This window comes from Bombus affinis, chromosome 2 (assembly GCF_024516045.1).
Source record: "Bombus affinis isolate iyBomAffi1 chromosome 2, iyBomAffi1.2, whole genome shotgun sequence".
NCBI classification, from domain to species: domain Eukaryota; kingdom Metazoa; phylum Arthropoda; class Insecta; order Hymenoptera; family Apidae; genus Bombus; species Bombus affinis.
Window position 1 is genome coordinate 14,805,453 of NC_066345.1, and position 12,323 is coordinate 14,817,775.

At 33.6% G+C, this 12,323-nt stretch overlaps 3 protein-coding genes across 4 annotated transcripts in view; 1 reads left to right on the plus strand and 2 right to left on the minus strand.

The window, feature by feature from the left end:
- The window catches only part of LOC126926456 (solute carrier organic anion transporter family member 4A1), a 47,793-nt gene extending 46,391 nt beyond the window's left edge, over positions 1-1,402 (minus strand). For both annotated transcript variants that reach the window (XM_050742781.1, XM_050742780.1), the window contains exon 1: positions 949-1,402. The gene's annotated coding sequence lies outside the window, so the exon portion shown is untranslated. The remainder of the gene's footprint in view (positions 1-948) is intronic.
- Positions 1,403-4,243: 2,841 nt separating this feature from the next.
- LOC126926530 (dynein assembly factor with WDR repeat domains 1-like) lies at positions 4,244-8,802 on the minus strand. Its single transcript, XM_050742866.1, has 8 exons — positions 8,240-8,802; positions 8,072-8,144; positions 7,389-7,592; positions 6,697-6,819; positions 6,052-6,236; positions 5,724-5,853; positions 5,187-5,485; positions 4,244-4,770 (listed from the first exon to the last, which is right to left on the minus strand). The coding sequence occupies exons 1-8, from the start codon at positions 8,277-8,279 to the stop codon at positions 4,574-4,576; spliced, it is 1,251 nt and encodes a 416-aa protein (XP_050598823.1). The 5' UTR covers positions 8,280-8,802; the 3' UTR covers positions 4,244-4,573.
- A 180-nt stretch (positions 8,803-8,982) lies between these two features.
- Positions 8,983-11,596, plus strand: LOC126926588 (nucleoside diphosphate kinase 7). The gene is made up of 9 exons (XM_050742959.1): positions 8,983-9,509; positions 9,587-9,753; positions 9,826-9,984; positions 10,058-10,265; positions 10,339-10,459; positions 10,533-10,657; positions 10,899-11,012; positions 11,108-11,215; positions 11,304-11,596. Exons 1-9 carry the CDS (start codon positions 9,393-9,395, stop codon positions 11,337-11,339), a joined length of 1,155 nt encoding a protein of 384 aa, XP_050598916.1. The 5' UTR covers positions 8,983-9,392; the 3' UTR covers positions 11,340-11,596.
- Positions 11,597-12,323: the final 727 nt, after the last annotated feature.

Genomic DNA, 12,323 nt, shown 5'->3' on the forward strand with positions numbered 1-12,323 from the left:
TTCTTACGGTATTTGGTAGGTAGAACAATTTTCTTCTCGGATTCTACTTTTTTGAATTATGTTGTCAAAAGTATGAATTTGCGTAAAAATCCGCAGTCAGACTTATAATTCCATCTATGTATACATGAGGCGTAGTATCGTAGTTAGAAAGAGAACGAAAGCTTTCTGAAACTTAAGTTGAGAGGAAAGTCTCGTCGATTCAAACTATGTGATATATTAAATCTTCGTCGAGATTTTGCGATCTCGATAGCGCTAACTATACACGATTCCTATTTCAAATATATATCCTTTCGAATCCATTCATAGAATTCTCCGACACAACGTTTGCGCTATGACGGTGCGGTGGCATATACGGGAACGCAATTAGCGTGATTGCAGTTTAATGGACGCCATTATACGGTTTGATGACACTTTGACGAGAATTTAAGTATAAGCGGCTCGACGCGGAAGTATAGGACTCTTATCAGTATAGATATTTTGCATTACGGCGAGTCTTCGTTTATCATTCGTTTATAATTATTTTTACGTTTGTGTTTATCTATGATAGCGGTAATCGCGATATCTATTTTGCGTAGAACTAGAACACATTCGTTTGAAATTGAAATTGTTGTTCTCGGATGCCATTAGCAGACGAAAGGTGCACGTATCGGGAAATTTTCTAATGCATAAACTTGTTACTTTAACGATTGTGTATTATCTTGGCACGCGTGCAAACGCGAATATATTTGCGATGAACGAACAGTATATCGATAAATGATATCTTTATGTTCACCTGGTATTCAGAATCGTAATTCTTTTACCTTCAAATTTATCTACCTGTTTCCTCAAACCATTCGAATTTTCGATAAACTTTAACGCGAATTGCTCAGCATTGAAACATGCACATAACGCACGTTATTTCTTTAAACGAAACCGGCTATTTCGAGGGTTACACAGCAAATCGATTACCATTTTCTACAGTCTTCTTCGTCGATGACACACGCTCAAACACGATTTTTTAATTCGTTCAACGAACGCACTCTGCAACGATAGATCGATCATAGTTAGCGAAAAAAGTATCTCCCCACTGTGACCGATTTTAACACAAAGTTATTTCACATTTTGTTTCGACGTTTCGGAGAAGAGGAAATGGCACACGATAAAGCTTGGTCGTTGAAACGAACGTGATTCAAAATCGAAACACAGATCTGTATTCAGGAAACGAATCCTTCGAGAAGATGTATAAAAATGTTCAGTCCTTTGTTGGTGTATTCAGCGACAATTTTAGATCCCGGTGCTTTATGAGAGGTTTTACAAAAGGCCGTGTTACGTTCAATATGTTACACTGGCAACAATTTGAACTGTTCTCAACGACGCGACGCTGTCTTACGGGCTGAGTAGAGGGCAACAACTGAGACAGTAGCAGCCAGTTTGTTCGCATAAGTATACAATCGAGAATGACACTTTCGAGGTAGCTTCTCCCACTCGACCATACCTTTCCAAATATTTAGCGTTTCGTGGCCATGAATAAATAAATCATGTATAGTATAGTAAAGCGTAATTAAGATTTTATTCTTTCTTCGATATTTATCTGATATAAATATTATCATAATATTAACATAATATAACATGATATTTCGCAAATGTGGCGGAACATAATGTAAACATAACGTAAAAGACAACGCATTATGTAATTTTTCCAACGCGATATTTTAATTAGCGTGCAACACAACGAAGGTGTAACTCGCTTAACCAACACATACTTAATTTTATTCTGTATCACACATGGACATTAAGTAATATAATGACCAATAATGTAAATTTTTATTAACATAGTATGATCAATAATAACAGGATACGTTTATTTTCATCGACGTGTAAAACGTAACACAAGGAACAATCTTGAGAGAAGCTAATACATATTTTTATAAATCATTATATCATTAAATCATATGCCTGTATGTGGATCTCATTCGTTTGATTTTTCATTTATAATTTAATTTATCATTTTGTTTGTTTAAGATTAATCTTAGTCTATTAATTTGCATTTTTTCTGTTTGCAATTACTAGCGATTTATTCGTATACCACGCGTTATATACGAAAATTGAATAAACGTGGCAGTCTAATTACACGAATACATTTTATATTTGTGACGCGTGCAAATCAGATGACAAACCATACCATTTTAGAAGCAACATTGTATATTCGATATGACGGAATTGAATTTATGACGGAACCGTTTTAAAAAATGGAACAAACTTTACATTTAGGTTCGCTATTCTTGGCATCGTTCCAAAACGCAGTATCTCGTGTCACGAAATCGAGCCATTTTTTAATACTTCCTCTCAGATATACATGGCCATTATAAATGAAAAAGATAACCGAAAAGCGCTTAATTGCAGTCTCTGTTCTGCTACATTTCAAATGCCTTTGTAAATTATCGATTTTGGTTCACAGACGTGCACTATGATTTATGATCGAGAACTATCGTACCCCCTGGTAATATCGATGTAACAATAACGATAGCCGAGAAATGATAGGCGAAATAAGAACAACAGTTAGCCTGCTGTATGTACAATAAAATGTCGTCCGTTTACAAACGAAGAATATGATTACAGAATTTTGAAATACACATCGTGAAACAGCATATTGCAAAAGATCAAAACTGTCTCCTTGCCGGAACTTAATTGCGCTAATAATGCTGAGTGTAAAGTTACGTAATTTTTCGAACGTGATATTGTTTTAATTACCGTGCGATACGGCGGAGGTGTAATTGCAGCCTTTAAGAGGCGACTTTTAATTAAACGTCCCGCCAAGTATTCGTACGCGTTTCATTATAAAGCGCTGCTGGTTCCATTTTGAAGGACGTTGCCAACAAATACCATCCTCGTAACATCATATTACGTTTCGTTTAATACGTTTCGAATAATTGGTACATTTGCAAACAATTCATTCGCAGAGATATTGCATTCCCACCGATTATCTTCACTTTCATATTTTATTTACAATTATTATCGTGTTTGTATCCTACTGGAAGAGAACAATATTACAGTATGCAAAACATATCCGATATTATGGTTTGTTACGTTGTCGGCCTTTAAGAATAACATTCGTTTCGTGCTGGCAAGATACGTTTATATCCGTAGAATGTGTAGAATATTGTATAGATGTAATCATTATCATTGCTATTCTACTTGTAATATATCGCGAATACTGTTGACGCAGTAATTACGTTCATATTACGAATATACAGAGCATGCTATTTAACTTAGACATTATGGTCGCTTGATCTTAAAATACGTAACGTTGATAAATTAATCATATTGATTAATTTTTTCTTTCCTTTTAAATAAATGTTCTCTTACTAATCTCATGACATTCAATTTACATTTGATTCCACTTAAAAGAGTACTGGCGAAGAATCTTAAATATTATACTTTGTTCGTTTACAACAAAGTATACGCAAGGTAAAGAAGGTTTGTTTTGAATATTTTTTTTTTTTTAACACTTTTTCTGTCATCAACAATAAGTATAAGGTATTTCAAGCTATCGCATTACACAGATAGAACATCTTGAGTGCGTATTTCTATGTTTCAATTTAGATGCGTGTTTATATATTTAACATCTTTTAATTGAAACATTTATCTCTTGTTAGGTCAGAAACAGTGAAATATTAATTAGCTCAAACGGAAATATGTAAAACTAATCAGTACCGATTGATGGTACTTATGTAACTGTGCTAATAAGTGAAAAGACTAGATCATACATTGAACGATGATGTACCTGAATTGGTACGATCATTAAATCGATCGTTTAAGCTTTCGTTATATATACTACGCTTCATACCGCTCAATTATTCACGCGAACGTCTTTATGCACCATCCCAGTAAAGTTACCAAGCGAATTAATCACAATCGTTTTCTGAAATTGATCGAAACTTGGTAATTTTCATATGACAGTTATCGTGTTCCGAGAGAGAAGAAGATAATTTTCTTGAACCATCGAATACATTTTCGTACCGAATAACTGTCATTAACCTTCTACTAATTGAATTTAGAGATTTCTTACTTCAGTTAGTTTATATAATTGAAAATCCCGTAAATCGGAAAATTTTATTTTAAAACTAGAATACATTAATTTTATAATAGAAATTAATGAATGATCTACTTTATGTCTACTGAATGATTCTCATAATAATTTGCAATAAAGAACTTTCGCTTAAAATTTTATGCTTAGTATTCCCGACTATTTTTGCTTCAACGCCAAGATGTATAAAAATTAAAAGACATTTGTGGAAGTTACAATTCCATCTATGTAATTTATTCTATAAAACTTGCAATTCTCAGATCTTAAATATTTGAATTATAATGAACTTTCCAGAAAACTCTAATGACATGTATAATTTAGCAAATTTAAAGAAAATACGGTCGCCTTAGACAAAAGTACGCTTAAAAGGAATAAACAGATTTAAAGATATTCAACTCTGGTTTACAAAATCAAAGTAAATAACGTTTAAATTGCATAAAAGTATACAACATAAACGATGAACAACATAACAATTATAAGCTAAGGACACACCTGGAACCAATCGAGTCATCTCCAAATCATGCAAGTATTATCTTTGCTTGCCGTGATAATAGTATCGCCGTTATAGGAAAAGGCGCAACTGAAGACATCGTCTGTGTGACCATCTAGCGTTTGTATACAGCATCCACTCTCCAAAGACCATAATTTTGACGTCTCATCCAACGATGACGTCAGCAGATGTTGACTATTTGGACTGAAGCAGACTAAAGCAATTTTCCCTTTAATTTCCAGCAAATTTTGTCCTCGATCGAAGGAAATGAAAAATACGATACAAATTAGATAAGAGTTATAAGAGTATTTGTGGCAAAAATTGAGTTTTGTAAACGAAAAGTTTGTAATTCAAGAGAAATATTACATCGCGACAGACGATACACGTTTCAAGACAGAAAATATATAGAATCGAAAAACAAAAAATATCTTCGCATAATGTTCACGTCTACGTTCAACTTTCGTTAGCCCTTGGTTATCGAGACATTTATGAATAAATGAAAAATAAATTTACGAATAAATAATAAATTTATAAATAAATAATAAAATAGATTTTATACTCGTGATAGCACAAAATACTCGTGAATAGTAGAATTTATTATATTTTTGTCTGTCATTGTAAGATAATCACCTTTCGAGACTTCTTCTCGGTGGCCTCTCATCGAGGCTAACTGCTGAAAATTGGTGCTCACATCCCAAACTCGAGCAGTGGTGTCGCTGCTCGCGGTCGCCAACTTTTTCCCGTTGTTGTCGAAGGTCAAGTCCAGGACCTCGTCGTCGTGGCCTCGCAGAGTGGCCAAGCAGGAATTCATCCTCGTGTCCCAAACTTTGGCCGTTTTGTCCATGGACGACGAGGCGATTAACGAGCAGTCAAAGTTATAGACGCAATTTGATAATTCCGATCGATGACCGATTAAAACGCTTGTGCGACTGAAGTAATAGTAAATATGGAATTATATGTATAGAAGAGGCAATAGGAAATAGAAAATATTGAGGAAGAGAGAGAGAGAGAGAGAGAGAGAGAGATTAACTTAAATCTGTTGCTTTCTTTGTCGTTTTTGTACATTACCCAGTATTATTAATATATCGGCGATATTTCTACATAAATACAAATTTTTATGAACAAGGAATTGGACTCTTACAAGAGAAATGGAGAATCAGCGCTCACCTGAACGTTCTCGTATCCCAAATATTAACAGTACCGTCGAAAGAACCTGTTATCATTTGAGCCCCATCGTTGTTGAAATGTAAAGCGATTATTTCTGCCGTGTGACCCCTCAACGTTCCTAATTCCTCGCCTATTAAATAAATGTTCCTTCTACGTACAAATGTCAAATATTTCAGAATACCAATTCTAATTTATTATTAATTTGTATCCACGTTCAACTATGTTGTTATTCTAAGATTTGAACGTTACAATTATTTAAAATAGGTAGGCATATTTAATATCAATATGAATTTTTATTTTATTTTTTAACTTATGGTTTTAAATATACCTGTTGTTAACTCAAATATCTTTGACGTCGTGTCTAGGGAAGCCGTCCCGATTTTGTTGTAACTGGGTGAGAATTTCGCGACAGTTATTCCAGCGTTATGTCCCCACATGGTTAGGAAACAGTGGCCTGTTCGAGAACACCAAATCCTAGCTGTCTTGTCAAAGGATCCGGTTACGATTTTGTCTCTAAGGAACAAATATTACGTCGTGGATAATAAGGGTAATTAGTTGTAATTAACACTATAATTTTATTTGTCATATCCGTATTTTTCTTTTTCTTTTCATTCCATTATTTATTCTGTGAACGATGCTTAACTTTTTTACTTGGCTTATTTCTTAAGAAGATTAAATATCGATCTCTCTTTTACACGATAAAAGTTACGTTTCTTTTCGCGTAGATAATTTTTAATTATTTGAAAAAATTGTTGGCACTTTCTGTAAAACGCGTCTTATGCATATTTTGCTTATAGTCGATCCAAATATTAATTATACGTATGTGCAGAAAAATGTACGCTGAAAGCGACTAAAGCGAATTTGATAGGATATTATTTCATCGGCAAAGAGAGAACGAGAAAGAACGTATCCTCGTTTCCGGTCGACGGCGATACAGATGAATTGTTAAGAGTAATGCTTCAACGAGACGTACGAAATTGGGTTGTTGAAGGACACGGTGTAGACCACATTCTTATGGCCTTCGAGAGTAAGAAGCTCCGCTCCACTGTCAATGTCCCAAACTTTACACGTTCGGTCATAGCTGCCTGTCAGGCATCTGGTAAAAGAATTTATTTCACTCTTAGCGATATAAAAGTTATTATCAATATATATACTTATTTATATATATACCGAGTAAGAAAAAGAACCGAACGTGATGATTTTTATTAACATGGTACGTATTTAATAAAAAGAAAGACGCTATTTTGGATACTATGTAATTTTCGAGAAACTTTGTTAACGATTTATTATTAGAATCCCAGATAATAGAAGAGCTATCCTCGTTGCGGAAGCTTTTCAGAGAATATAAACTTCCAAGATAGATAGTCAAACTTTTAGAAGCTTATCCCACTCGTTCGAACAATGAAATAAGTAATATGAACGTAGTAGAACGAATGTTTCTCTGTCAAGAAAAACGAGCTGCTTTTGTAATAAAATCTTATAAAGGATACCATTTCCAGTCTCGTAGACGTTATCGTAGACGTCGATTATCATAAAGCAGAAATAAAAAACTTACAGAAAGAACTATAACATCTTTGTTTGAATAAAATCCAGAATGGCAGAGTCGATAAACGGCAAAATGAAATTTAGAAGAGAAATGCACGGAACAATCTTAATCGGGAGTACCTTTTACCTAGTTTATCGAACGCTACATTCGTAAGGGGTAGAAGATGGGTCTGCAAGGTTTTGTATTTGTAGTAGCGCTTGGCGTTTGTTTCGCAAACTTTGGCTTGCAGCTTCTGCAGGGTCTCCACTAACTGCTCCATTACACTTTCGGTTATTACGGGCTCGGTCGCTTTTATACTCTCCGCTAATGCTCTTATGTCCGTTCTGCAAAACGACACGTACACACTCGCTTACTTCCCGCCAAGTAATTATACACCCACGCGATTTCCTTTTCCTCCTTTTTGAATAATCCGACGAGCTTAATTATGACGCGCGACTGTACGTCTGTTCTTTCTTTAGAACACTGTAAGTTTCACCGCGCTCCAAATTGCTAAGCTTCTACTTCCTTCGGACAATTTTGTGAATGTAGTTAAAGAAGTTAAAAACAATATTTAGCGTTAAGGTGTTTGCTCGCTCTTCGGATTATTTTGTGATGGATTGTAAATGATTGGAGTAATAACAGAGCTTTGAAACGCAACTCAGTGCTCGCCTTTTTCTTTATTTTCAGATTGCTTTGTAAAAATAACTGCGGATAAAAGGATGAAGGATTTTCTAGCGAATCGCAACAGTTAAATTACTTCTAAGAAAGCTCATTTCTAGAAACTCTGCACACGCTAACAAGAAATATTAAAAGATTTAATTACTCGGCAGACAGATCCAGAAGATCGATCATTTTTGTCTTGACATCTCCGCCCTGTGTGTACTCCAAAGCGAGACCTGTAAAACAACAGAAAAGAGAAAATATCGTTTTAGAGGTGTCGGAGGTACAGGCGCGCGTTAATTTCGTGGAAACTGGCGCTCGGTTGGCATACCTGGCGGAAAATAACGAAGCAAAAACTTTAGCAGCTTCATGTGGACATTCCAATTACGGCCACGTTCAGTGTTTCAGACAGCAGCTAGATTGCCGCCGGCCCACGAAAACGAGAGGCCCTGGATTTAATTATAAAATGTAATCGACGTGACTTCACTCGCGCGCAAATTACATACAGAATCGTAGAGGCTAGTTTTTACCCGCGGCTGTCAATGCAGTGGCCCGCGTCTGTTGGTTACGCGGGTCCAACTGCCTCTGTCCTATAATTACAGAAATAAAGCTGAATCGCGATACTGTACGTTACCAAGATAAGTTTGATCGATTCCGTCCTGGTCTCGTGCAGAAATTTCGTGACTAATTGCTAATACGCCATCAAAAATATTCTTGAAGAAATATCTTAATAATGGTTTAGGGAATTAGGTTAGTAGTTTCGGTGAATTTATATGCATTTGATAAAAATATAACAGAGACGGACGCGTAATACATATTTCTCATAAACCAATTCGATATGCACTGCTTTTAAATTAAACTAGTTGATAGTTGTTTTTTATGAAAATAGTAAATTTAGCGAAATTTTGATTTTTACTGTTCGATATATATTACCGTTTAGTATTACTTTTTGGAACAATAAGTAATATATATGTAGTGAATAAATTCGGAAATTTAAAAATTCATACGTTTACGAAAACTGCTATATCGACAGCTGTCAAGTTAGTCAATGATTAAAGTCGGACAACAGCGAGTATACCGGAATTTTATATACTGTCAGAGATGAAATTCCTTCTCTAACACTATGTACATACTCCTATTTTAGACGTCTGAAATATTTATACAATTCGTATTCTATATCACAGAAGAGTTAATCAATGATCGTATGCATCGACAAATCGTATACATACTATACATACATACAGTAGACGTGTAAATATGAATACAAATTAATCAGCTGATAAGTGATTATTATCATGTTGTTATGGAAACGTGTTAAAAGTATAAATAATCATAGTTTCTATAGTAATGTATAATTATACAAATGTATCATAACTGTACAAATAATTTTGGCATAAAGCTGGTGATGCATTTGGAACATAACCTCACATAATTTGAAAGTTCGACCTGTAGGTTTTATTAGTAAAATAAATTTAACTGAAACAATGTCGGTGGACCATAATGAAAAATATATTTTCGAAGCTGAATGGTACGACAAAATAGCCTGCGTTTTAAAGAAGTTTTATCTATATTATTATCCATTCGATAATACGGTTGAATTGGTATGTTTGTTATAAACTTTAAATTCGTAATAATTTTAAAAATATAATTTTAATTATGTATTTTTTAAAATATTCAGTTTGATATAAAAAACAGGAAAACATTTCTAAGAAGGACAAAATGCGAAGGAATTCAGGCAAAAGATTTTTATGTAGGTGCCACTGTAACAATATTTTCAAGGAGTATAAGGATAACAGATTATGCGGATTGTACTACACGAATAAAATTGCAAACAAAAATGCAAAAGTACACCGTTATTTCTGTCAGTACTTTCACTGATACTTATTAAAATTTGCTATGAGTTTCTCTTTGTTTTAGAACATTTGCAATGGTGAAACCTACTGTTGTTGATAAGTTAGGAGAAATATTAAAACATATAATTGCCTCTCAATTTCATATTGCCAATATTAAAATGGTCAGATTATCGCAAGAAGAGGCAACAGACTTATATCGAGATAAAGAGGAGCCCAATATAGCGTACGATATGTTCTGATGCTAAATACATTTTTAAATTTGATATACAAATACTATTTCTTGTATCTTTTATTAGGTATATAGTGAATTATCTCACTTCTGGTCCTATTGTAGCTTTAGAACTATTAGGTGATCATGCAATTACACGTTGGCAAGAAGTGATGGGACCGGAAGATCCCAGGGAAGCTGTTGCAAAAGCCCCATCTTCCCTCAGAGCATGTTATGGTAAAGATAATATTGTCAATGCGGTATATGGTTCTGACAATGAGGAAACAGCAGAAAAAGTTTGTTATTCTTTAATGTTTATAATAAGGTAATGCAAATACTTGGATTTATTTCTTTTATATTTCTTTCTAGGAATTACAATTTTTCTTCCCTAATCCAAAAAGTGGTAAAAAGGGACCAGTGAATACAGCAACATTAGAAAATTGTACTTGCTGTATTATTAAACCACATGTCGTCCAAGCTAAACTAATTGGTACTGAGAATTATGCTTTTAAACGATAAATAATTTTTTCAACAAGTACTATTTTATACTTTACTGGTTATAGGAAATATTATCGATGATGTGCAAAAAGCTGGTTATACTATCTCTGCTGTACAACAATTTTTTGTCAATCTATTTGACGCGGAGGAATTTTTAGAAGTTTATAAGGGGGTTCTTCCCGATTATGCGGTACGTTTAGATTAGTAATATAGAAATCACGGATTAGTGATCTTTATTTATTATATAGATCTATTTATTATGATTGAAAACCGAGAACTATAACTATTTAATTAGAATTTAATACTTGTAGTTGTTGTAGTTGTAGTAGAACTTCCTTTTCTACTTGTAGTTCATTGCGATTTTCCCCAGGGTTTTTCCCCGATACTACAGTAATGTGTTTTTTAAGAAGTGTCAATAATCTTGTTTTCAGGCCATGGTAGGAGAACTACAATCAGGACCATGTATTGTTATGGAAATAAAACATAAAGAAGAAAAACATGATGTCCAAGGAGAATTTAGAAAATTGTGCGGACCTATGGATCCAGTAAATATATATAGATAATAAGAATTTTTGTCATTTTTTCCTTTATTTTACTTTCTATGTGATACTATATACATATACGTATTATTGTATAATAGGATATTGCACGGCAAGTGAGACCAGATACTCTTCGAGCAAAGTACGGAAAGACAAAGGTACAAAATGCTGTACATTGTTCTGACTTACCGGAAGATGGAATATTAGAGGTAAAATTAATTTTCATAAGTATTTTTATATTTACGTATTAAATATATAATTTATGTATGTATGTATATTCATTATAATTGTATACAGGTGGAATACTTTTTTAAGATTCTTGACAGCAGCTAGCTACTTAAAGATGAAATTACACAGAAAGCTTAATTCATTCCTTGTCTTATTTTTGTCATTCTAAATATTTCATATACATTTAAGAAGATATTACTACACATTGCCTTTCATAAATACCATCCAGTTGTCAATCATAAATTTTACCGAGGTATGAAATTAAATAATAACAGTTAAATCATTGTTTATGATTAAATCTATCAGATGAATATATGGAATTTTATCCTACTTTTTTGTAATAAAGAATGCTATAGCAATTACCCGTTTTAATCATTCATGAAGCAAAAAATAATCTTCCAGTCACGAGTTACTTATGTCCCATGAACGTTTAATCGTAACGAAAGTTTCTTGACTTGCTCAGGCTATGAAAAGGTCGTTCACGCTGTTCATATCATTTTTCACATTGCGCGTTTCGTTACTTCCCCGTCCGTTCTATCTTATAATTTTTCCATCTTCGTCTCGAATATTTCTAAAGTACCATCGTTAATATTAAATTTTTTAGCCGTATATAATTTTTACTTGAAATATTAAACGTGTAAATTATTCAATTGTGGTTCATACACGATAACGAAAATATAATTAACACGTTGAATTCCACGCCAGTTTCATAAAGTTTGGCCGTGGCGCCACGATGAATTTTTTATTATGCGATACATATAATGTTGAAATATTACCTACAAGAGATATGTTTCGGTGTATAATCATCATTAATAAATTTATCTCACTGAGATTACCGGTGACTCTGTAGCGCTGTAGTGCAATTTTGCTCGATTCATCTATTTTTTCCGATTATCAATTATCTCGTTGTTTTTTTGCATTGCTAAATAATTGTTTTATATTGTTACGTCACAGGACCTACCATAAACCTAAAGGACCGTCACAATATTTAACATGTGTTACTTTACTGTCAAGGTCCTTAATTGCCATCAAACATCTTTCAAACGTTTCTTAGGATTATTGTTCACTAAAGTAAAAGCGGTTTTTCCT

Excerpts from the sequence above, each read along its gene's own strand:
- LOC126926530 (XM_050742866.1), bottom strand. The coding sequence starts at position 8,279 with ATGAAGCTGCTAAAGTTTTTGCTTCGTTATTTTCCGCCAG. Across the intron at positions 8,145-8,239 it reads GCTTCGTTATTTTCCGCCAG|GTCTCGCTTTGGAGTACACA; the intron begins GTATGCCAACCG and ends GTTGTTTTACAG. Across the intron at positions 6,237-6,696 it reads TCCTTCAACAACCCAATTTC|AGACAAAATCGTAACCGGAT; the intron begins GTACGTCTCGTT and ends TTTGTTCCTTAG.
- LOC126926588 (XM_050742959.1), top strand. The coding sequence starts at position 9,393 with ATGTCGGTGGACCATAATGAAAAATATATTTTCGAAGCTGAATGGTAC. Across the intron at positions 9,754-9,825 it reads TTGCAAACAAAAATGCAAAA|AACATTTGCAATGGTGAAAC; the intron begins GTACACCGTTAT and ends TCTTTGTTTTAG. Across the intron at positions 10,266-10,338 it reads ATGAGGAAACAGCAGAAAAA|GAATTACAATTTTTCTTCCC; the intron begins GTTTGTTATTCT and ends ATTTCTTTCTAG.